General features: G+C 50.4%; 2 protein-coding genes across 4 annotated transcripts in view; one reads left to right on the forward strand and one right to left on the reverse strand.

Annotated features, from left to right (window-relative positions):
• The window catches only part of LOC144730283 (BAR/IMD domain-containing adapter protein 2-like), a 51070-nt gene extending 46423 nt beyond the window's left edge, over positions 1–4647 (forward strand). For all 3 annotated transcript variants that reach the window (XM_078610968.1, XM_078610969.1, XM_078610967.1), the window contains one exon: positions 296–4647. In XM_078610968.1, the coding sequence (XP_078467094.1) occupies positions 296–365 (70 nt within the window). In that variant the 3' untranslated portion in view covers positions 366–4647. The remainder of the gene's footprint in view (positions 1–295) is intronic.
• A 3143-nt stretch (positions 4648–7790) lies between these two features.
• BRI3 (brain protein I3) lies at positions 7791–23646 on the reverse strand. The gene is made up of 3 exons (XM_078610970.1): positions 23342–23646; positions 11832–11979; positions 7791–9598 (listed from the first exon to the last, which is right to left on the reverse strand). Exons 1-3 carry the CDS (start codon positions 23403–23405, stop codon positions 9466–9468), a joined length of 345 nt encoding a protein of 114 aa, XP_078467096.1. The 5' UTR covers positions 23406–23646; the 3' UTR covers positions 7791–9465.
• Between the last annotated feature and the right edge of the window lie 388 nt (positions 23647–24034).

Here is a 24034-nt window from a genome sequence, read left to right on the forward strand (position 1 = left end):
GGTAGTGTAACGGCTAGCACGCCGCGCTACGAGCCCGGCGACCCGGGTTCGATTCCCGCTCACGGCCGACACAAGCGACGATTATCTGAACTGGTCCTGGGCCTCCCCTAGGTCGATTCAGCCTCAATTGAGTACCTGGTGCTATGTGTAAAAACATCGCCAGTGGGGAGACAAAGGCCCACCCACTCCCTCGTGTGCCGTGCCGACCTTAATAGGCGCTCGCTAGCAGCACTTGCCCCAACAGTCTGTTACAGGCTATCCGGGTGACCTTTGTCTTTGTTTTGTGTGCGTGCAGGGAAAATCCTTTCTACAGCATTCATCTCAAGGCAACGGTCACGAATGATCGTTCAGCACCACACATGTGACCGGGTGGCCGGCTGCGTTTCCTGCGAACACAGCAAGACTCGCACACGCAGTCATGTGCATCGTTTAAACACACAAAGACAAAGATCCCCCGTATAGCCTTGACAGACTGTTGGGGCAAGTGCCGTTAGCGTGAATACACAAAGACAAAGATTCCCCCGTATAGCCTTGACAGAATGTTGGGGCAAGTGCCATTAGCGTGAATACACAAAGACAAAGATCCCCCGTATAACCTTAACATACTGTTGGGCCAAGTGCCATTAGCGTAAATACACAAAGACAAAAACCCCCGTTATTGTTGGGGCAAGTGCTGTTAGGAAGCACTTATGAAGGCCGGTATGGCACAAGAGGCGGTGGGTGGCCAACACCACGCCCGGCCGCCTTTGTTTCCCCAGTGACGATTTTGACACATCGCACCAGGTACTAATTTGAGGCTGAGTCGACCTAGGGGAGGCCCACGACTGATTCAGATAACACTGGTCAACACACTTTTTATGGCATAAGGTATTCCAACGGTTTTAATGTAATTTTGGGGTGCTATTTCCAAATCTGGCATCAGTTTTTGTCTATCACATCAGATATTAAATATTGCATTTTCAATAAAAACTGCAGAAGAAAAATATTAAATAAATGTGGATATCTACATAAAATGATATTATAAACACACTATCCTAAAAATACAGCACCGTATTTTAACACTAAAGCAGTCACTGACTCGCAACAACTTGCAATCATAAGTGACAGAGTTAATTTCGGGTAAAATCAATGATAATGGGGTATGCCGATAGCATAAAATGAGATGTGATGGAGCAAATCTGAGATCAGATTTGGAATCAGCACCCTGAAATGAGTCTAAAACAGCTGCAAAAGTCCAGGCCAGAAATGTTTTTTTGTTGACCAGTGTAATCGTCACCGGTGTTGGTCGCTGGTTTCGTGACACGGCGCGCTCACCACTGCGCCACCGCTCTCCGCAAAGACAAAGACGTACAACACACACGTGCATGAAGAGATCAACAAAGATCCCCGTATCGCCTTCAACAGGCTGTGAGGGCACGTTCTGTTAGCGAGCACCTATGAAGGCCGCCGACACGGCACATGGGAGTGGCGGGTGGCCAGCACCACGTCCAACTGCCTACATATCAAATCAAAGACAAAGATGCCCAGTATAGCCTGAACGGACTGCGTCTATGAAGGCCGGCACGACCTATACGCACACGCAGAAGGGTAGCGTCACAGCAGCGAAGGAGGGGGAGTCGCGACCTCCTCCCGGCAGTAGCGACAGCGCCAGTAGCCCCCGGCTGAAGCTCACCCTCGGCCATTAAGAGCACAGGCACGGCCTTGACCCCCTCATACCGAAACATCAACCCTAACACGAGCCGTCGCCACATGCCTACCCTTCGCCTAAACCCCAACTATACCCCTAGTCCTAACCCCTAACCCCATACCCTAATACCTAATTCCATCCCTAACTCCATGCTTAGCTTTATCCATAACACCAAGGCCACATCCAGAACCCTTAACCCCGAATCCCATCACCGAACTAACAATCTTTGCGGGGTTTTTGTTTCACAACCCCCTGCAATGAATCCGGGCAATTTTCATTTCTATCGCGAATTTTCCTCGCAACCAAAGGGTTCGACGTGGACGAACCGCGCGCATTTTACATTTTTTTCCTCCACTAATTTTGTATTTTACCAGATAAGTCACCGCTGAGCTGCGTAGTTTTATTTCAGAAGCGACCCGGCTGTCACACGAATGATAGCTCAACGATGTGGCTTAGCATCGCGTGGACATTCATAGCAGCGGCAAAATAAAATACACAGGCGTCGTCAGGATCGGGATCAAACCCCACCACCTCCTGTATACCTGGCGAGGTAGTTAACATCCTCGCCATCCGCGGTGTATGGACGCGACATTCCAGACAGAGAATTTCGCTGATTTTGCTTTTTTTTTTAAACCTTCGCCGTGTGTGCGTGTGCGTGCGCGTGTAATTTAGGACGTAATATAAAGCACGCGTGTATGTACACGCATACACACGCGTGTGTATGCGTGTACACACACACACACGCGCGTGTATTAATAAAATATTAGATGTTTAGCGTTGTGAAAGTTGCGTTTTGATGAAGAAGTGTTCACTCACCCCTCTGCCAATCCCCCCCCCCCCCCCTTTGCCTTGGCTCATGGACTCTAAATGCCACGTTCATCATGGGCGTCGTTTGACCATACTTCACCACGCTGGTTATTGCGGATTCCTAAAACAAAGGGGTGAAGGTACAGCCCTGCAATTGCTCGCCCACGCCCCTGTTGGCAGAAGGTGCCTTTCAGAGGAAGCTCTCGAGAGCACCCCCCTCCCGGCCCCTCTGGAGTGTATTTGGCCTACTCTTTCACGCTGGCCGAGATGTCTTGGAAGAGGTTGCGGATTGGTAGCATCTCGAAATGCACGGACGACTCATATATTGTGGCTACCTATACATATATACACACACCGTGTCCGCTGGGCTGTCGGGCACACGTTTAAAGCTTTGTTCATGGGTCAGGAGCGCTGCAGTAAAGTCATTGGGTGTCATCAATCAACTGCCGTTTAATAGACACGGGGGACTATTTTCCTGAGAACCAAACTCTCTGTCCCAGTTGTTGTTTTGTTAAGTTTCGGGAAATTAACCGATTACACTCAGTGGAGTCCAGACAGCCCTGGTAGTAGTAGTGCTGTGCGTGTGAGCTTCGTGTGACGGGCCCACTCAACTTTGGTTGCGCTACTGCACGCACGCGTCCATTGTGAGCAGCTAATATCTCTCTGCCCGCTTGTTGGGAAAGTCCACGTTACTGTGACGGGGACCTGGATATCCACTGCACAGCCACTCAAGACTCGACTGTAGCAATCGGCTGTGAGTTCCGTCCAGGGCCGACCCCGGAGGGATGATTGATGATGATGATGATGATGGCAGTGATATTGAAAATTATTCAAGTAATGATATTCACGATGACAAAGCCGATTGAAGCAACAATGATCGCGGTGATGGTGAAAAATATTTGGATGCTGCTGATATCAATGATCATGATCGCGATTGTGGTGACTGATTATAATAACACTGCCGATGATGATGATGACTGGTGCCTGAAAGTGATTCGGGAAATGATAGTTGTGGTGATGATGATGCCCGTAATGGTAGCAATGATGATTATGACAATAACGAAAGTCATGATGGTTGCAGCGACAATAACAAATGTATGAATCGCGACGATGTAGTGTAATGATAACAATGATAGTTATGCCAATGATGAGTGGCGATCACACGGATGATGACAATAATGGCAAATTATTTTTAAAAATTCGATTTAAAGCTTTCGTGACTGCAGGGATTCATATTCTTGGTTCTTTCGGTAAAGTCACGTAGAAGGGAAATAATAAAATAATAAAAATAAAACGATAAAATTATCACGACGTTTCGATTGCAACCCAAGCAATGATCATCAAGTGTGAAAACCACATCAAGAATATTTTTTTTGCTGTGGTTTTCACACCTGATGATTGATTGTGTTGCAATCGAAACGTCGTGATAATTTTATTGTTTTATCTTATTATTTCCATTTTGCGTAACTTTACCGAAAGAACCAAGAATATGATTTTTAAAAATGATTGTGATCATGACAGATAACAATGACATCAATGATGATGACTGTTATCATGCGAGGACTAACTATCCCAGGGCCATGCCTCTCACATTCAATGGCCTTCCTGTATCCCGTACAGTATTATTATGATTCAACACAGTTGCAGTCTCAGAAGACACAGAGCGTTTCTGTGAAGCTCTTAGCAATGCTTTACCAAGTCGGAGCGCTTAATAGTCGACAGCTTTGCGTGAGTGTTGTCATTTCGCTTCGAGCTTTGTGTGCGCGTGTGAGCACCGTGCCAGCGAGCAGAGTCTGCGAGTGGCCTGCCCCCCCCGCCCCCCCTAATATAAGAGCGCTTTGCTTGCATTTTTAAAGTATAGCGAAAACGGGGAGCGCGGATGAGCGGAATCACTGGATCATTGCGACGGTCAATCCAGCCGCTGGACGAACGCTTTCCCAAGCCCACTTCGGGGTAATTGAGAGTCGTTTTGACCATACTTGACCATCATGCTATTGGTCAGTTGATGATAAAGAAGCCCCCCCCCCCCACACTGCGCAAGGAGACGCGTGGGATGTTGTGATGGATTGTTTTTGTTCCCTTCAAGGATTGTGTGGACTCGCGTTTTGCATCGTATCGTCTTAAAGAGGGTCAGTAAAGGTGTTTCTAAAGTGTTGGTCATCTTCTCGTCATCTCTCCGGCGTGATCGCTTGTATTATTTTTGTTTGCATTGGTGTTGTTACATTTAAAATAAGTAATATTTGTAAAAAAAAAAAAACTTTTTTCAAAACACGTTTTTATGAAATGTGCTAGTAATGGCAGAACTCCACGACTCCAGGAAGTGGCCCCGAAGCTTGCCATAACGTAAGGGGCCGTAGACAATTTCAGCCAACGAGAGTTGAGCGTGGACAATTAGACCCAAGCCGAAACATAACACATATAAAAAAGATTGATTACAAAAAAATGTTTATGATAGAATATAGTATTGTCATCAGTATGACATAAGTATACCAAGTTTGCAGTCGGTACCACATTGGGAAGTGGGTTAAAATTGAGTTACAAGATTTGAGGATACAACAACAACAGACAGAGTGAGTTAAATGAAAGTGTAAAAAAATAAATCTCTTCCGCCGTTGGTTGTAATCCCTATTACCGCCATCGGCTTCGGCTGTCCTCAGCGTTGAGAGAGCGGCCCGCGGAAGGCGACACCGTAGAACTACCGCCGAGTCCCCTTTTTACACGCGACCCTTTTGCCAATCCAATGCTGGACTGAATGTCTCCCCCCCCCACGCTGTGTCGGTGGCGAGAGGTAATCGACCATACTTCATACCACGATGGTCAGGCGCGGGTTAGCCAAACGTGAGTTTGAGGAGCATGGCAGTGGCCCTTGAGAGCTGTGGGGGGAGGGGGGGGGTATCGGCTCGCCACTCACGTTGGCCACGAATCGAAATGAATTCCACCGGGGCTTTGGACTGCAACGCGCTCAACCACTGCGCCACCGCTCCCCGCGTGCGCGCGCGCCCGTCTACGCAATTTTATCAAACGACAATCGTCGCCGTTCGCCCGTGAGCGCCGGTAGCGTCAACCACGGCGCTTGTGCAGGGCTGGGTTCGCCCGGAGGCCACGTGACGTGTCGAAGGCTCGCCGGCATGAGGTCACAGGACTGACACGTGCGTCATGGGTTGTTGACCAGCGGCTGGAAATGAGAATAAAATACTCGTTTTTTTGAGAAGACATTTCTCATAAATACCCCCCCCCGCCGCCCCAGATAGATCTGGGCCGTGCACTCGATGGTGGAGGAGGAGCTTCGCTCCGTTTTTTTAGTCTTTGTGCGCGTCTGTGGGTCTCTGTGCGTGTCTGTGGGTCTCTGTGTGAGTCTGTGGGTCCTTGTGTGAGTCTGTGGGTCTCTGTGTGAGTATGTGGGTCTCTGTGTGAGTCTGTGGGTCTCTGTGCGTGTCTGTGGGTCTCTGTGTGAGTCTGTGGGTCTCTGTGTGAGTCTGTGGGTCTCTGTGTGAGTCTGTGGGTCTCTGTGTGAGTCTGTGGGTCTCTGTGCGTGTCTGTGGGTCTCTGTGCGTGTCTGTGGGTCTCTGTGTGAGTCTGTGGGTCTCTGTGCGTGTCTGTGGGTCTCTGTGTGAGTCTGTGGGTCTCTGTGCGTGTCTGTGGGTCTCTGTGTGTCTATGTGGGTCTCTGTGTGTCTGTGGGTCTCTGAGTGCGTCTGTGGGTCTCTGTGTGTCTATGTGGGTCTCTGTGTGAGTCTGTGGGTCCTTGTGTGAGTCTGTGGGTCTCTGTGTGAGTCTGTGCGTATCTGTGTGAGTCTGTGGGTCTATGTGCATCTATGTGGGTCTCTGAGTGAGTCTGTGGGTCCCTGTGTGTGTCTATGTGGGCCTCTGTGCGTGTCAGCGGGTTTCTCTGTTCGTCTCGGGGGGGGGGGGGGGTCTACCTGTGAGTCGGGTTCACATTCCCACTCCCACCGCGGGCGTTCCTGTCCCATTTCCATCACTGGAGTTGACGCCGCACTGAAGTCGGCTGGCCGATTCATCATCACCGATGTCAACTTGCTGCGGTTTTTTTTTTTGGTTATCCACCCGGCAGCCCTCTCCTTTAATTATTTTTATTCACTTGATCTTTTATTTTTATTATTTTTATATCGACGTGGCTTTACCGAACGAACCAAAGAAGACCCCCCCCCCCCCCGCTCCTGGTTGTGAGCGTCGCTCCTCCGCCCATGCTTTGCTTCCGACAGATGGCGCCAAACTAGTGCGGAAGACGGAGAGACGACAGCGATTGAAGAGAGAATGACCACTTCGAAAGGACGAAAACTTTCCCACGCCGTGTTCGTGAACAATGGCCGGAGCCAGGATTTTTAGGAAGGGTGGGGGGGGAGCAGCAACCCCTCCAGCAATGAAAAATGATAGAGGAGTTGTTAGCGAGTAAGGAGTTGTTAGTGAGTAAGGGCTTGTCCCTTGCTTTTTATTCGACGCGTGTGCGGCGATGGCGCAGCCATCGATCGAGGGTCGAATTCGAACCGCGTTGTGCGATCGCCATCGCGCTCGCTGAAGGTGAATGCCTTCAGGGAAGTCGTGTGCTGTAGACGCAACTGCGCACAATTCTGAGTCACTTATAACCGCTTTGCCGTTACTTAATACCAATTATGGGCTCAGACTATTGTCCTATCATCTCATAGAGTCCCTGGCACACAATAATAATATGCTAGACAGTGGCAGTGGGGGTCGCAAAATGCCGATTTATTGCTAATAAACCCCAATGATCCGATCGAAATTAGGGATTTCGATCGGATCATTTGGGGGGGGGGCACGTGCCACCCCACCCCATCAGTGTTCATGAGTATGTCTTAAACTGTTCTGAAAAATCTTCGCGGGGGGTTTGCCACCTTTTGGAAAGACCTCAACCCAGACATATTTCTCGGTCATTCCCAGATTTATCAAAAGCCGCGCAGACTACTGCGATAAAGTTCAACACGGCAATAACCGTTAGCAAGTCTGGGCACAAATCTATTCCCGCCACCTAAACGCCAGATGTACGTTGAACTTCTTTCGCGACGTATATCGCCAACCGTGCTAATCGGATGTGCGAAGGCCCTAGATTGCCCGTGCCAAACCCCAGACGGGCCGAGAGTTGAGTGGATGGGTGAGTTACCGAGTTCCAAAAGCACGTGGCCCAGCATTGGGCTGAACTTCGCAGGCTTCCAGGGTGTGTGGCTGTGTGCGCGCCGACTTCGGAAACTCTCCTACTCGGGGCACATCGGCATTGTAACTTGCGCGACATTAAAAACAAATAAAAGCGAAAACAAAACAAAACCAATTAACGTAAAACTTTATTTATGACAAAAAAAAAAGCACTTCGAGACACATTCAGCAATTTCTTCCGGAATGAATACACGCGCAAGATGGTGGCCGAGACCACTTGGCTTGGTAGCTATACTGTCGCTCACCTCCAGTTTACTGCCCTGAGCCAGTGGGAGGAAAATCCACATTCCCATGACGGGAGCCGGTCTCTACCACAGGACAACCGCTGTTCACTTTCCCCCCCGCGCAGGGGTACTCGCATTATCGTCCTCGACACACCCAGGCAATCCAACGTGGGTGTGAAGTTTCGTTACTGAGATAAAATACTTAAAAAGCAGTGGGTTTTTTTTTTTTGGGGGGGGGGGGGGGGGTACGGTGGCCCCTCGAATCGAAACCAATGTCACCCCGACCCCCAAGCCCCTCCACAGGTCACGAAGGCCACAACACAGAGGGGTCACAACCTCCTCGCCTCTGGTCAACGCGGTGATAGCACGGCATTCGTTTCGCGTTATGTATCCGTGTGTGCAAGTGTGTGCGTGCATGTGTGTCCGTGTGTTTCTCACGCACACACAGACACAGATTCCCCCCGTATAGCCTGAACAGACTGTTGGGGCAAGTGCTGTTAGCGAGCACCTAAGGCAAGAATGGCACGCGAGGGGGTGGGTGGCCAACACCACGCCTGGCCGCCTTTGACTCATCAGCGGCGATGTTTACTACACACCGCAACAGGTACTCATTTGTGGCTGAGTCGACCTAGGGGACCGGTACAGATAATCGTCACTGGTTATTGGCCGCGAGCGGGAATCGAACTCGGGTCGCCGGGCTCGTAGCGCGGCGCGCTAACCGCTACGCCACCGCGTTAAGTGACGGTAATGTCACTACAGCGACTGTGCCAGGCTAGGTGCACCTTGAGGCCACGCGAAAGTGTCGACGGCTCGCTGCTGGCAGGAGGTCTCGGGACAGACCCAGCAGTTGCCGTGGGTTGGCCGACTGAGATGACCGGTAGATGAAACCAGCTGTACCCCTGCCTAGCGGAGTGTTTCTCCCACAACAACAACCGCCATTCGCCACTAAGTGGCGGTGACGTCACCACGACGCTTGTGCCAGGCTATGTGCACCTTGACGCCATGTGAAGTGTCGAACGCCCGCTCACACACATAGATACACACATCTTAAAACCTAGTTTACCTCGGCTTGGCAGGGTTAAGCCTCGGCTAGATGCTAGCTTAAAGACTAGTTGAATCTAGGATAGACAGGGCTCGGCCTAGGCTAGATACTCGATTAAACTAATTTTAACCAAGCTAAGAAGTGCTATAGGCTGCATTAAACAATTTTTTTTTTTAAATCTCAGCTAGGCAGGGCTCGGCTTAGGTGACTCGGTTGAACTAGTTTAACCCAGGCTAGGAAGTGTTATATCAAACCGACTTGGCTATATGCCGGACTAGACACTGGGCTACATCAGGCTGGAATTGGCTATGACTTAACATTGGGCAGCAACAACAACAACAAACAATGGTGGCTTGAGTGTATTGATTCAGGGCAAGGTGGCTCGGGGGGGGGGGTTTGGGGCAGAGACACCTGGGCTAAACAGAGAGGTTGACCTGGGCTAAACAGGGAGGGTGACCTGGGCTAGACAGAGAGGTTGACCTGGGCTAGACAGGGAGGGTGGGCAGCCAGGCCGGTCCGCTATCCCACGGTGTGACCACAGCTGGCGCAACGCTTCTGGCGCAGAGCGTAGCAGCACAGGATGCCCAGGGGAAAGAAGCAGATGGCGAGGAAGATCCCGCAGCACGTGAAGTCGTCTTGCATCACGCCCATCCTGCAGCAAGGCACGGCATCATCATCGACATCGTCGTCATCAGGGCAGTCACATCGTTAGCGCGACGACGCCCGCCGCAAAGCGACATGAGGCTGGAAGTTAGTTGGCTAGGACTTAAAACTGGGACGTGGGCTAGACAGTCGTCATCGGGGCATTCACATCGCGAACGCGACGACGGCGAGCCGGAACGTGGCGCGTGAAGCAAAGGGCTCCCGCGTGTTTCGTGTTGAGGAACACTCAAGGCCTTCTCGGGCGAACCTCCCTCAGCGAAGAGCAGAAGAGTCTTGGGCAAAAAAACGTTGAACGTACGGTTAGGACGTTGAGAATTCGGTCGTGAAATTCTCAAGCCGCCTCCGAGCTCCAAGTAGTCAGGATTCGATCAGTACGTTGGCACGTGTTTATGATGATTATGATGATGATGATAATAACAGCTTTGCAAAACGTGACTATCTTATTGGGTGGTGGAGGGTTGTTGACAAGATTGTTTTTGCGTGAAACAAGCACCACGCGGCCCAAGTCAAAAAAACAACCGTGGCTACGGAAACTTCGGCTCCTATCTCTGAAGTGTATCTGGTGAGACAAGGCCATAAGAGGCCAATCAGTTTCAAGGACGATGCAAATAATATCAACGAATGTTCCATTTGCATGTTTTACCACAAGCGTGTATGGTCAATGCAGACTTGATGCCTTGTGATCAGAGGTCGCAACCGGGTACCCGATACCCGTACCCTACCCGATACCCAGCTACCCGTACCCGGCCGGGTACGGGTACCCGTTTGCGACCCTGGTGCGGCCGGGTACGGGTAGATCGTGAGTCACTGGTGAGTAACCGTTTGTCACTCACTTCCCAACGTCGTGTCTCTTCTCACAATTCAAGTTCCTAGAATCAACTCACCCACGCCTGCAACATGGCTTCATCCCAGAGGTCGCAATCAGGTACCCGATACCCGTACCCGGCCGGATACGGGTAGGGTACGGGTACGACCGGATACGGGTACGGGTACCCGTTTGCGACCCTAGTGCGGCTGGGTACGGGTACGGGTAAGGAATCAAAACCCGTTTGCGACCTCTGCTTGTGATAATGAGCTATTTGGTGTTTGAACATCTGAACGCCTCCAGTATTCTTGCCATGAAGGGTAAAGCCTATTCTTATTTTTTTCATCATCATCATCATCACAAATGAACAAAGTTCAGGCGAGCCCGACTCTGCTGATGAGACACTGAATGTCGAAACCGGTCTGCACAAATTAACTTGCGCTAAACCAATGCTATGGTGCACTTCTAGACGGCCGTGTGGCTGATGGGATGTGGGGGGGGATGTGTTAAGTGCAGGGATAGATGTGTGAAGGAGGCGTACGGTCTGCTTATAACACTGGTCAACACACTTTTTCTGGCATAAGGTTATTCCAACGGTTTTAAGGTAATTGTGGGGTGCTGATTCCAAATCTGGCATCAGTTTTTGTCTATCACATCAGGTTTTTGAGATATATTGCATTTTCAATAAAAACTGCAGAAGAAAAAGATTAAATAAATGTGGATATCTACATAAAATAATATTATAAACACACTATCCTAAAAATACAGCACCATATTTTAACACTAAAGCTGTCACTGACTCGCAACAACTTGCAATCATAAGTGACAGAGTTAATTTCGGGTAAAATCAATGAAAATAGGGTATGACGATAGCATAAAAATGAGATGTGAGTGAGCAAATCTGAGATCAGATTTGGAATCAGCACCCTGAAATTAGTCTAAAACAGCTGCAAAAGTCCAGGCCAGAAAAAAAAAAATTTTGTTGACCAGTGTAATATGCCCCATCCTGGGTAGAGCTGCCACCTGTCCAGGCATTGGCATCTGTGTTCAGGTCGTACCGAATTCTGGTACCGGTATTGCGTTGCACTTTCCTGCAGGGTGTATGCTGAACTTGTTTTGCACCATACGTGGCCAACCGCGCTAATCGGAGTACACAGCACAGGCTTGATAGACCTGGTGCCCCAGAGTTTAACTTCATAAACCAATGCTTCTGGATTAAAATCTGAGCCCCGGAAAGCCCATAGGCCGACGAACTGAACGCACGCGTCGATTCGTGCGTTGCGAGCACAAGCATCGATTTCAATGGACGACTCATTTTGCACGCGGCTCGTCGGGACAGGTGGCTGGGCCCCTGCTCCATCGCAACCAGTGTTGGAAATTCCACGTTACCACGGCGGGGGAGGGGTGGGGTTCTCACCTGCAGGAAGGGCAGCCTCCGGCCATGATCACCACGGCCGGTGTGGGCTGAGGGCCCGGGGCGTACGCAGGGCCCGCTTGACTTGGGTAACTGAGGGGCTGCGCGCAGGCGGGTGGATACTGGGGGCCATACTGAGGGGGGTACGCGGCTGGGGGTAGGAGCGGGGGTGGGCGAATGAGAGAAGGGGGGTAGGGAGAGGAAACACGGTGCATAGATTGAGACGTTTTCAAACCAGATACCCGACTCGACCCGCTTCAAGGTAAATCATTCGGAGACGCTGCTGTCCGCCGAGATCGGCCGTGCGGATGAAGCAGAAGCCACTTTCACGAGCGTTGATGTCCACGTGGGAGGAAGCCGGGGATCACGTGGAGGAAGCCCACACATCGCGGGGAGAAGTGGGGGGGGGGCAACATCCATTTAGAAGGATTGGATGACATCAGCCCACACTTGGCCACGCATTCCCCTGGAGAGGCCAGGGGACCCGGCGCACCTCCTCGACGCCCACGTTGAAGGGAGTTTCGCAAAACACTTCCACATCCCGCTGCCTCTGGATTTTGCGGCGACACGTGCGGAGCGTGGCCGCCGCCGCCGCCGCCGCCGCCGTCGCTGCTGCCCCCCAAGGTCGCCGCCGTTCGTGAAGGCTCCGTCGGGTTTTTTTTTTGACTCTCGCTCGCTCGCTCCGGGGTCCTAATCGTGAGGATGCGACGCGCTAAACAAGGCGACGCTGTCTCCGCCAACAATGCAAGTTACTACTCGGAACAGAGGCGTCCTCTGTTAATGTTTTACCCCACCACATATGCATCTCCCAAATTAAACCCCCAAGACGAAGATCCCCCAGCGTGTAGCCTTGACAGACTGCAGGGGCAAGTGCTGTTAGCGAGCACCTCGTGAAGGCCGATTTTTTACACATCACACCAGGTACTCATTTGAGGCTCAGTCGACCTAGGGGAGACGCAGGACCGGCTCGGATAATTGTCGGTGTTGGCTGTGGGCGGGAATCGAAGTTGAGTCTCCGCCGGATTTCATAGCTCAACATGCTAACCACTCCACTCCTACGCACGCACACACACACCCACGCACAGAGATGCCCCGTATAGCCTTAACAGACTGTAGGGGCAAGTGCTGTTAGCGTTCACGCTCGCACGCACACGTTGCCCACATATGTGGACTTATCTGGTTTCCTTGATCGACGCTGGCTTTCGCAACCACGAAACGTTTTCATATTTATGACAGCTGCCCGATGAAGCCGGTTGTAACTACCAGCGGAACGTCCGCACGCGGTCGTTGATCATTGCGCGAATCGCTCTCCAACAACACACGCCTGGTGCTGCTGCTGCTGCTGAAACAGAGGTCGCAAACGGGTTTTGATTCCTTACCTGTACCCGTACCCGGCCGCACCAGGGTCGCAAATGGGTACCCGTACCCGTACCCGGCCAGGTACAGGTAGCCGTATCCTACCCGTACCCTACCCGAAATGAGTGACAAACGGTTACTCACCAGTGACTCACGGCCTACCCGTACCCGTACCCGGCCGCACCAGGGTCGCAAACGGCTACCCGTACCAGTACCCGGCCGGGTACGGGTAGCCGGGTATCGGGTAGGGTACGGGTATCGGGTACCCGTTTGCGACCTCTGTGCTGAAGCGATGATAATCTGGCACGTTTCTTCATCACGTGACAACTTTATATATTGGCCGTGGCGGAGGGTTTACGACGCAACATCTGTGAAAAGGAGCTTTATAGGTCATCGGATTCCTCCAGTATAAATATTTCGATTCTGACATTTCACTTACGCGTTCTTAACTCAACTATCAATTGTGAATCATAAATTGGTTGAAAACTTTTAAAATAAAAAAAAATGTAGCCAGAACCTCCAGAAAAGGAGTCCTTGGGATTTTCTGGATAAAGAAGACACTTATAATTTTGATTATTATTAGGTTATTATATTATCACATTTGACATGCTGTTAGCGAGCACCAATCAAGGTTCGATAGGCTCACATATGAGCTAGGAGGAATAATGGGGCCCACTCTGACGCTGATCTTCATGATTATCAGGCGCGTCATCAGCAGTATCATCAGCAGCAACATCGTTATCTTATACTTCAACAACAACAGCAGTGTATTATCAGCAACGGCATCCGCATAGGCAAACAGCATTGCCAGCGATGAAAGCAGTGTGAACAGTATTAGCCACAGCTGTCATCAGTTGCTGAGCACAGGCCTCCAATAAAGTCTAATGGCCAGCAAACAAACAGTGCCATAAAAATTGGTGGTTTTCTCGGAAGCTTCGCTCTCTCACTTAACTTTCAGTCCGGGTTCCCACCAGAGACCCCCCCCACCCCCCACCATGCCCTTAACTCGCAACCGCTCTCACGGTTGTGGCGAGAAGGAGGGCTAAGGCTAGGGTCAGGGGTCACCGGAGCCCCACGCGGCCCTTTAAGGACCGCCGTCTCGGCTTCACCATGTGCATTGGCGGCATCTTGAACTATTGAGGTTTGTAGTTGACTAACAGAATTCGAGAACAATCGCTCTTCTTGGTTCTTTCGGTAAAGTCACGTAGAATGGAAATAATAAAATAATAATAAAACATAATAAAATATATTTTATTATTTTCAATATACGTGACTTTAATAAAATAATAATACTAAAACATAATACAATTTATTTTTTATTATTTTATTATTTCCATTCTACGTGACTTTACCAAAAGAACCAAGAAGATGAATCCCTGCAGTCACGAAAGCTTTCAATCGAAACAATCGCTCTATCTTTGTTAAGTTGGTTGCCTACCCGGGCTAGTGTTAGGGCCATAAATGCTAGAGGTATAGTGATTGGATTGTGGCTACGCTACGAGAGCTAAGCGTAGTGTTGGGGATATGGATAAAATTCATGCTTGGGTTGGAGCTCGTGTTGGGGTTAGGAATGAAGTTAGGGATTGAGTTTGGCCCAGGGCTAGGGTTGGTTCCAGAGCAGCGGTGGCCAACTGGCGTCTCCCCCAGCTGCGTGCGGCTTTTTAGTCCACCACACGCGGCTCTATAGAAGGGGCGTAACGTATAACAGACTTAAATTTCGATTTAAAGCTTTCGTGACTGCAGAGATTCATATTCTTGGTTCTTTCGGTAAAGTCACGTAGAAGGGAAGTAATAAAATAATAAAAATAAAACATAATGTTTTATTATGTTTTATTTTATTATGTTTTATTTTTATTATTTTATTACTTCCCTTCTACGTGACTTTACCGAAAGAACCAAGAAGGTATAACAGACTATCACAGTCGTAGCAAAGAATCATGTATCCCGTGCCGTGCCAAAAACTGTTAATATGTTTTCACACTTGTATATATACTTGGCTCTTTACGCAACTCGTGGGTGGGCACCTTTCGGCTCTTGGTCTGTTACGCTTCCGCTTACTAAACGTTTAGTTCACTTAGCAAATGGCTTTTTAAAATGTATTAAAAATATTTTTTTTATTTTAATGCTAAGTGTCTGCTGCTCGTTGTCCTGTACAGTGCTTCGAGATCCTTGATGAAAAGCCGCGATATCAATGCAATTGTTATTATTGCAGGCTTCCCACCCCCTGGTCTATAATTTGGGCACGGCTATGGTTATGAGGCTATCATCGCGAAGCTATAGGGCAGAGGTCGCAAACGGGTTTTGATTCAAGCAGTTGTAGCCGAAACGTCGTGAGAATTATTTTATTATGTTTTATTTTTATTATTTTATTACTTCCCTTCTACGTGACTTTACCGAAAGAACCAAGAAGATGAATCCCTGCAGTCACGAAAGCTTTAAATCGGGTTTTAATTCCTTACCCGTACCCGGCCGCACCAGGGTCGCAAACCGTTACCCGTACCCGTACCCGGGCCGGGTACGGGTAGCCGGGTATCGGGTAGGGTACGGGTAACGGGTACCCGATTGCGACCTCTGCTATAGGACTTGGGTTCAGCCAAGGGCTCGGATATACCATCTCGAGCTAGAGCCAGGGTTTGGCTCGGACTTGGACTGAGGCTAGGGTTATGATTAACACTTGAGCTATTATTAAGACTAAGGCTATATAGGACGAAGGTTATGGTCGGGGTTTCAGGGCATGGGTACAATTAAGTCAAGGGTTAGGGGTTAAGACTGGGCTTAGTGATACAGCTGGGCATACGGTTAGGGGCTAGGCACATGATTTGGGCTATGATTAGGACTATGGTGCCAGGGATAGGATTATGTACACAGGGAAATTAGTTCCATTTTTGCAACATCTCCCTTGTGGCTTTTTTTCTCGTTCATTCGTATAAACAGATTCCAGCTGCTTGTTGTTAAGGGGAAGATATCCAGTTTTTTTTTAAATACCCCCACGCGTTACAAGGAAACCGGGTCCCCGTTTACAGGAATTCGGCCACGCGCGCAGAAACCCATTGGACAAGCCACGGGGCTAGTGGTTGACACAGTTTGCTGAGCAGCAGGAGGCCCGAAAGGCCCGAAACGTCAAGCGGTCAGCAACAAACAGGAACAACTGTCAAAGTGATGGGCAAGAGTGCGTAACAGAGGTCGCAAACGGGTTTTGATTCCTTACCCGTACCCGTACCCGGCCGCACCAGGGTCGCAAATGGCTACCCGTACCCGGCCGGGTACGGGTACCCGTTCCCTACCCGTACCCTACCCGAAATGAGTGACAAACAGTTACTCACCAGTGACTCACGGCTTACCCGTACCCGGCTGCACCAGGGTCACAAACGGCTACCCGTACACCCGTACCCGGCCGGGTACGGGTATCCGGGTATCGGGTACCCGGTTGCGACCTCTGGTGCGTAACAACTCCGTGTCTTGAATTGAGCAAGGTTATGATAAAAGCTCGGGCAAAAGAGGGACGATCGGGGAGGGTTGGAAGGGGGGGAATTCAAAAGCAGGGCAGAGCGTAGAGGAAGTAATATAAGTGTTTTGGACTTCAGTATGGTTGGTGAATCGGTGAGTTAAGTGTGCGAGTTAGTGCATGGGCGAGTGGGTGGGTGGGTGAGTGAATGGGTAGGTCATTGAGTGGGTTAGTAAATTAATGGATGGGTGGGTCAGTGTTGTTGTGACCTGAATTGCCACGGTGGCTAGGAGATGTTGACTACCTCGCCTGGTATACAGGAGGCCGTTAATTCGATCCCGACCCTGACGCCTGCTGCTGCTGTATATTTGTTGTTTACATGTTCCCCTCGTAGTCGCGTCGTCCTCTGGTTTTTTTCCTCTAAATGTATGATTGACATGAGGTTTAGCGCATTTGCCTGCTGCTATACATTTCCACATTGTAAGCCACTTTGTTGAGACTTCATTTGTGGTCAGGTCGCTTCCCACACTGAGCTTTATAGCTCAGTGGGCCTTAGCTGGTAAAATAACAAATAGTTTATAGTAATCTCCAGCAAAGCGTCACTTTTTTCACATTTTCTTCCTGTGGATTTCACACCTGATGACGATTGCTTGTGTTGCAGTCGAAACGTCGTGAGAATTTGTAATTTTTTATATTTAGATTATTTTATTATTTCCCTTCTACGTGACTTTACCGAAAGAACCAAGAATAGAATATAGTATTGTCATCAGTAAGACATAAGCATACGAAGTTTGCAGTCGATGCCAAATTTGCAAGTGGGTTAAAATTGAGTTACAAGATTTGAGGATACGACAACAACAACAACGCCAACAGACAGAGTGAGTTAAATAAAAGCGTGTATCTTCTTGGTTCTTTCGGTAAAGTCACGTAGAAGGGAAATAATAAAATAATAAAAATAAAACATCATAAAATAATTCTCACGATGTTTCGGCTACAACGCAAGCAGCCGTCCTCAGGTGAAGAATGACGGCTGCTTGCGTTGTAGCCGAAACGTCGTGAGAATTATTTTACTATGTTTTTTTATTTTATTATTTCCCTTCTACGTGACTTTACCGAAAGAACAAAGACGATGAATCCCTGCAGTCACGAAAGCTTTAAATCGAAATTTAAAAGCGTGTAATGAACGTGAACGAGTGCAGTAGCGATAGTAGAGGGATAAGGAGATGACTGTCTACCGGCGAGCGAGCGGCCGGAGTGAATCGGCGGCTGCCGGAACAACAATCGCGGGCCCGCGCGAGGTATTGGCAGTCGGGTGCTGAAAACGTGACCCTTAGCCTGCAAGAAGAAATGCCTTTTAAATCCTTTATATTAAGTTCACTTGCTTGCTTAGGACCGTGCAAATCTTTCGGTCGTTTTTTAACCCACTTCCCGTGATCCAATCGAGCTGACATTTTGCACACAGACTCGTTGTACGTGACAATGCATTTTCGTAAGAAAATTTTTTTCCTAAATTTTACACTGTTTAGGGAAAAAAATATTTAATTACCAATTGTTTAATGCTGCCAGACAATCATCTGACCCATAGGTGGCAGCCATCTCAAGCCAGAGGACGAGAGGACTCTAGCCGACCCGATGCCACGCATATAAAGGATTTATAGTGAAAAACTTTGTTTTTACGGGTTAATTTTTTGCTTTTGTGGTGGTGGTGGCGTCTGCGAATGTGCTTGTGGAGCGCGTGCGTGGGAGGGAGTTGGAGGCGCAGTGGTCGAAGCAATGCACACAAAATTAAACACAGTGACCTCGTCGATCTAGTTTATCAAGAAGGCTGATTTTTTTTTTTAAACATTTAAAGGTTAAGACCCACATTGCGAGCAAGAGGACAGTGTGCACCAAAAGTTTGCGCTGTACGCAAATGCTCCCACGTCTATGGGGCCGTCCATAAATGACGTCACGCGATTTTGGACGATTTTTTACCCCCCCCCCCCCTTCGTCACACGGCGTCACAAAAAGTCCGACCCCCCCCCTCAAATATGACGTCACAAAGCTCTGCCCCCCCCCCCCCAAAAAATATATAAAACATGCTTCAAATCGCTTTAAACTATTGTCATTGTAGTGCGTATTTAATGTGGCGCTGCACTCTGATGTTGTAGGAGAAAACATTTATTAAAAAGTCTATTTAATTAAGAAGAACCTGTTGTCTATATGTATTTAAAGTTGCGCATTTTGATGTGACGTCACATTTGTCAAACCCCCCCCCCTCGTCACACATCGTCACAAACGTCTGACCCCCCCCCCCCCGCCCCTACGTGCGTGACGTCATTTATGGAAGGCCCCTATGCTAGCTGCTTATTATGGTGAGCTTAGAGAATGCCACGCACGACACGTACAGTACGCTACTGTGCAGTACAGCGCGCACGAAAACTATACGCACAAACGATGTACACACACAAACGTACACAGCAGTTGGCCAAACAGCTGCCAAATAACCCCATCGCATTATCCGGGGGCAACCATTGCGAGAAAACTTGGCAGGGCCCTCCTCGAAAAATAATGGGTCACCATTCCTCGGCGAGGCTTTTGTCGTTGTTGTTGTTGTTGTCGTTGTTGTTGTCGTTGTTATTGTCGTTGTTGTTGTTGGGAAAACGCCACGTCATCGTCGACTCATTAACAGTTGACGCCACTGGGAGTGCGAGTCGTGACATCACGGCCAAACGCACCTTGACCCCGCGGTGTTCTGTGAGCTAAGGGTTGCACAAACCCTCACAGAAATGTCCAGCAAAGCCGCGAAGCTGTTCTCCCCACACCACCCCCTGCCTGGGTCCGAGACAGAGCCGTCCCTCCTTGGCTCACGGTGAATCGGGGAGACTGCCCCGGGCCCCGCACTTTTGGGGGGAGGGGGCACCCCCCGCCCCCCGTTGTGCTGCGACGTAGGCGGGTTGGCACGCAAGGTGATTTGCCCCAGGCCCCGCATCTCCCTATGGACAGGCCCTGGCCGGAGATAATAGGTGTCGCACTGCACATTACTTCCATGAGCGAGTCATTCGTGATCGTGAGCTGCCGAGGCAAATTCCATCCGATCGGCGACTCGTGAAACCACCGCCTTGTCCTTGTAGCGGTCGCACGGCTCGCTGAACTTTCCCGAGCGGAGGTTGCGATTAAACTCCTCCTCATTCTTGGGTACGTGAGTTTTCATAAGATGGGAGTGGAGCTGTTGTCTCAGCTTTGGGGAACACGCCTCCGTCAGCCAGCGTTTCTGGGAAGCACTAAATTGCGTGCCCATTTCCGTTTTGCGTTGAGTCCAAGGCCTATTGACTCACGATGGTTCTAAAACCGGTTAGCCGGGTCCAAGGCTTTTGTGGGATTGAACGGGGTCCCTAGTTGGACGCCCACCACATCGGCAGGCACACATTACGGATGACAGGCCGATGGCGAGATATCAGCTCCACGGTAGGTCCTGGCATCAAGGACATGGGCCCGTATTCTCCGTTCCATCGCTCCATATTCCGGATGTTCTCGTTTTGATCCGGCGCGTATCCATGATGTTGCGTGGAATCGCCGACGCCGGAAGAGCGTGTTGGCGATTACAAGCCCATGGGCTGCACAGAAGTCTAGCGGCCTCCTAACGTTATTGAGCCGATCTGGCCCATGCCTTCCAATCACTCCGGATTCAGCTACCTGCACGCACCAAAACGTACTGGGGCATAAAAGTCACCCAACAAGATGACTTTACCCCGGGGTGCCACTTTAGCCGGCGCCTGGGACAGGTCATATAAGGCATCCGACTCATTATCCTGTCATGCATTCATCCACTGACGTTCATATTCGGCGGTTGCATAAGCCACCAACAGCCACCACCGACATTCCCCACTTGTTGTTGATGGAGAGGTGTGCCTACAAGCAGCCTGGGATTCACGACCCCCCCACACCCTCACCGCCACGCTCCGATGCACCGGCTCCTTCACTTATTTGTTTAGATCTTGATTTAAAGCTTTCGTGACAGCAGGAATGCATACTCTTGTGCCTTTCGGTCAAGCCACGTAAATAAAAAACACATTGATCGAAACGTCGTGATCTATTATTATTTTTAAATCCTTTATATTAAGTTCACTTGCTTGCTTGCTTGCGCGCTTAAGATCGTGCAAATCTTTCGGTCGTTTTTTAACCCACTTCCCGTGATCCAATCGAGCTGACATTTTGCACACAGACTCGTTGTGCGTGACAATTTATTTTCGTGGAGAAAATTTTCCACTTTTAGGAAAAAAAAAATTCATATTTAATTTAAACTACCAATGTGATAAAAATGAAACTCTTACTCAAGAAAAACATAAATGAATAATAAAATAAAACCGATGCCACGCATATAAAGGATTTATAGTGAAAAACTTTGTTTTTACGGGTTAATTTTTTATTTACGTGACATAACCGTAAGACCCAAGAGTTTTAGTTTAGACTTTAGCAGAATGGGGTTTTTTTTCGTTGCCCTGGAGTTGTCGCGCTGGCCAAACCCGCGCGGTGAAAACCCCAGCGTGCAAAGGAGGGCCCCGAGGGGAGGCGTGCGTGTCCATGAAAGCCACCTGGCCAAACTCTATTTGCTGGGGAGTATATGGGGGTGACAAACGGATACACGCATCACCACACCAAGGCGGACATTTTACCCCGTGTCGCTTCTAAAGGCTGTTGGGCAAAGTGCTGTTAGCCAGAGTAGCACCTATGAAGGCCAACACGATGGTAGGTGGGGGGGGGGGGGGAGGTCAGTACCACGCCCGACCGCCTTTGTTTCCCCAGTGCTGATGTTTACCCACTGCACCGAGTACTATTAAGGCTGAGTCGACCTAGAGGAGGTCGAGGACCGGTTGAGATGCTCGCCACTAATGTACGGTCGTGAGCGGGAGTCGAACTCGGCTCACAAGTGCACGAACCACTACACTACCGCTCCCCCCCCCCATATATACATACGCATGTATATATACACAGTATCGATAAATCCACTGCTGGATGAAGGCCTCCGCAAGAAGTTGCCATCCCTCGTGATCCTTGTACCGCAACAACAATCCACCGAGCAACCCGCGCACGACATCCCATCGCTCCGTCTCCGCGATGGACGTGCCAATGGGACGCGTCCCATCGGCCACCACCCCCGCCACATCTCTGATCCACGTGTTTCCTCTCTCTCCGTCTCAGTGCAATTCCAAGCTTGCATCTCTCCGTCTCTCCACGCTTCGTTGCGCACTTTTCCTTTTATATTCGTTGATGTCCCGTGTGTGTGGGGTTTTTTTTTAGAACCAAAGACAAAGAGCCCCCGTATAGCCTTAACAGACTACAGTATATAGGGGCAAGTGCTGTCAGCGAGCCCCCTATGAAGGCCGGCACGGCACACGCGGGGGTGGGCGGCCAGCACCACGCCCGGCCGCCTTTGTCTCCCCAGTGGCGACGTTTTACCAACCGCATCGGGTGCTCATTTGACGCCGAGCCGACCTAGGGCGAGGTCACAAGACCGGTCAATCGCCCCGACGTGGCGGTGACGTCACCGCTAAGGTGCACTCGCATGTGCGAAGCAAACATGAAAGTCTTCCGCCGCGGAAAGTCAGACAAGGCCGTTGGGTGACACGTGTTCTTGAGCAGCACCTGTGCAGGTTCGGCCCGGTGCACGAGCCAGCAAACCACGCTCGGACGACTTTCCTGCCCAACTGGCTGCTGTTTGAACACCAGCAAGTTGAATGCAGAGTCCACCTCGGGTCGGAGCCGTGCACCGTCGGTTTAGATGTGTTTACTGCGTTAGCCATGAACAATATGAAGAAAAAAATAACGTGGTTTTACGCGTTCAAACACCACGCAGACACGATGTTGCGAGGAATCAAGTCCTGCATTAACCGCGCGTGCTTTTGGTGAACATGGAAACAAAAACATGCTCCGATAATATACCTACTCTGAAACAATGTTCATACTTTGAAAGTGTCAACAACAACAAAAAGTCACGTGATGTATCAACGATGTTGGCTAGGAGCTGGAATTGAACGGAACGCGTGAGTTTGTACGCTAACCACTGCGCCACCGCCCCCCCCCACACACACACACAGCTGTGCATAAACACAGGTACTAACCATGCACCAACAATATAATCTTTTCAAGGACTTTCGTGGGAAGTGCTGTTAGCGAGCACCTATGGAGAGGCTTGCGATGCGAGGGGTGGGCGGACAGCAACCACGCCGGGCCGCCCTCGCGACCCCAATGCTGAGGTTTATACAACTGCAATCGTTTAAGGCTGAGTCGACCAAGGGGAGGTCCACGCAAACATTCGCCGCCGGAATTGCGTCACCAGCGGGAATCGAACTCGGGATTTTTTTTGTTTTCCTCCGGGATTCGTAGCTTAGTGCGCCAACCACTGCGCCATCGCTCCCCCACAAAAAAAAAACACGCACACGCTTAGCCGCCTTATACCCCACGTGTACACACACACACACTGACACACACGCACAGAGACACACACACAGACACACACACACAGACACACACACACAGAGACACACACACAGAGACACACACACACAGACACTCTCGTGCATCCACTTGTGGATCAGGGGAAGGGTGGTGGGGGGGGGGGTGAGCGGGAGAGGGGGAGGGGAGGGGGGTGAGGGGGGTATTTTGACCATACTTCATCAATTCTGTATACACGCACACAGCAGTGAACACAGCAACCGTTCCCACTCCTCACCCTGCGGAGCATATCCTGGCGCCACGGGTGGCTGCGAGTAGCCGTAAGGAGGTGGGGCGCTCATGTCTTCTTCAATTTCTCTTCAGCGCTTCTCTCTCTCTCTCTCGTCTCCTGATGCCCCCTTGTTCGTTGCTGGGCCCCGTTCTCCTGCCTCGTGTCTCGTCCTCCTCTCAGTCGGGTCTCTTGTCTCTGCCTCTCGAGTCCCGTTGCGTGTCTGCGACCTCGCGCCTCCTCCTCCTCCTTCGGCTCGCAACTGGCACGAGTGCAGGAGAAACTCGCATCTGCACAAAAGCCAGATTCGATTATGGGCGCGGCTCACATTCCCCCTCCCATCCCCCCCCCATCCCGCCCTCCCCCCATCCCGCCCTCCCCCCATCACTCCCTCTCACCCCCCCATCCCTCCCTCTCGCCCTCCCCCCCATCCCTCCCTCTCGTCCCCCCCCCATCCCTCCCTCTCGCCGCCCATATTTCCCTCTCGCCCCCCCATCCTATCTCGCCCCCCTATCCCCCCCTCTCGCCCCCCCTCATCCCTCCCTCTCGCCCCCCCATCCCTCCCTCTCGCCCCCCCATCCCTCCCTCTCGCCCCCTCCATCCCTCCCTCTCGCCCCCCCCCCATCCTATCTCGCCCCCCTATCCCCCCCTCTCGCCCCCCCCCCATCCCTCCCTCTCGCCCCCCCCTCATCCCTCCCTCCC

The sequence above is a fragment of the Lampetra planeri genome, chromosome 35 (genome assembly GCF_965212315.1).
Source record: "Lampetra planeri chromosome 35, kcLamPlan1.2.h2, whole genome shotgun sequence".
NCBI classification, from domain to species: Eukaryota; Metazoa; Chordata; class Hyperoartia; order Petromyzontiformes; family Petromyzontidae; genus Lampetra; species Lampetra planeri.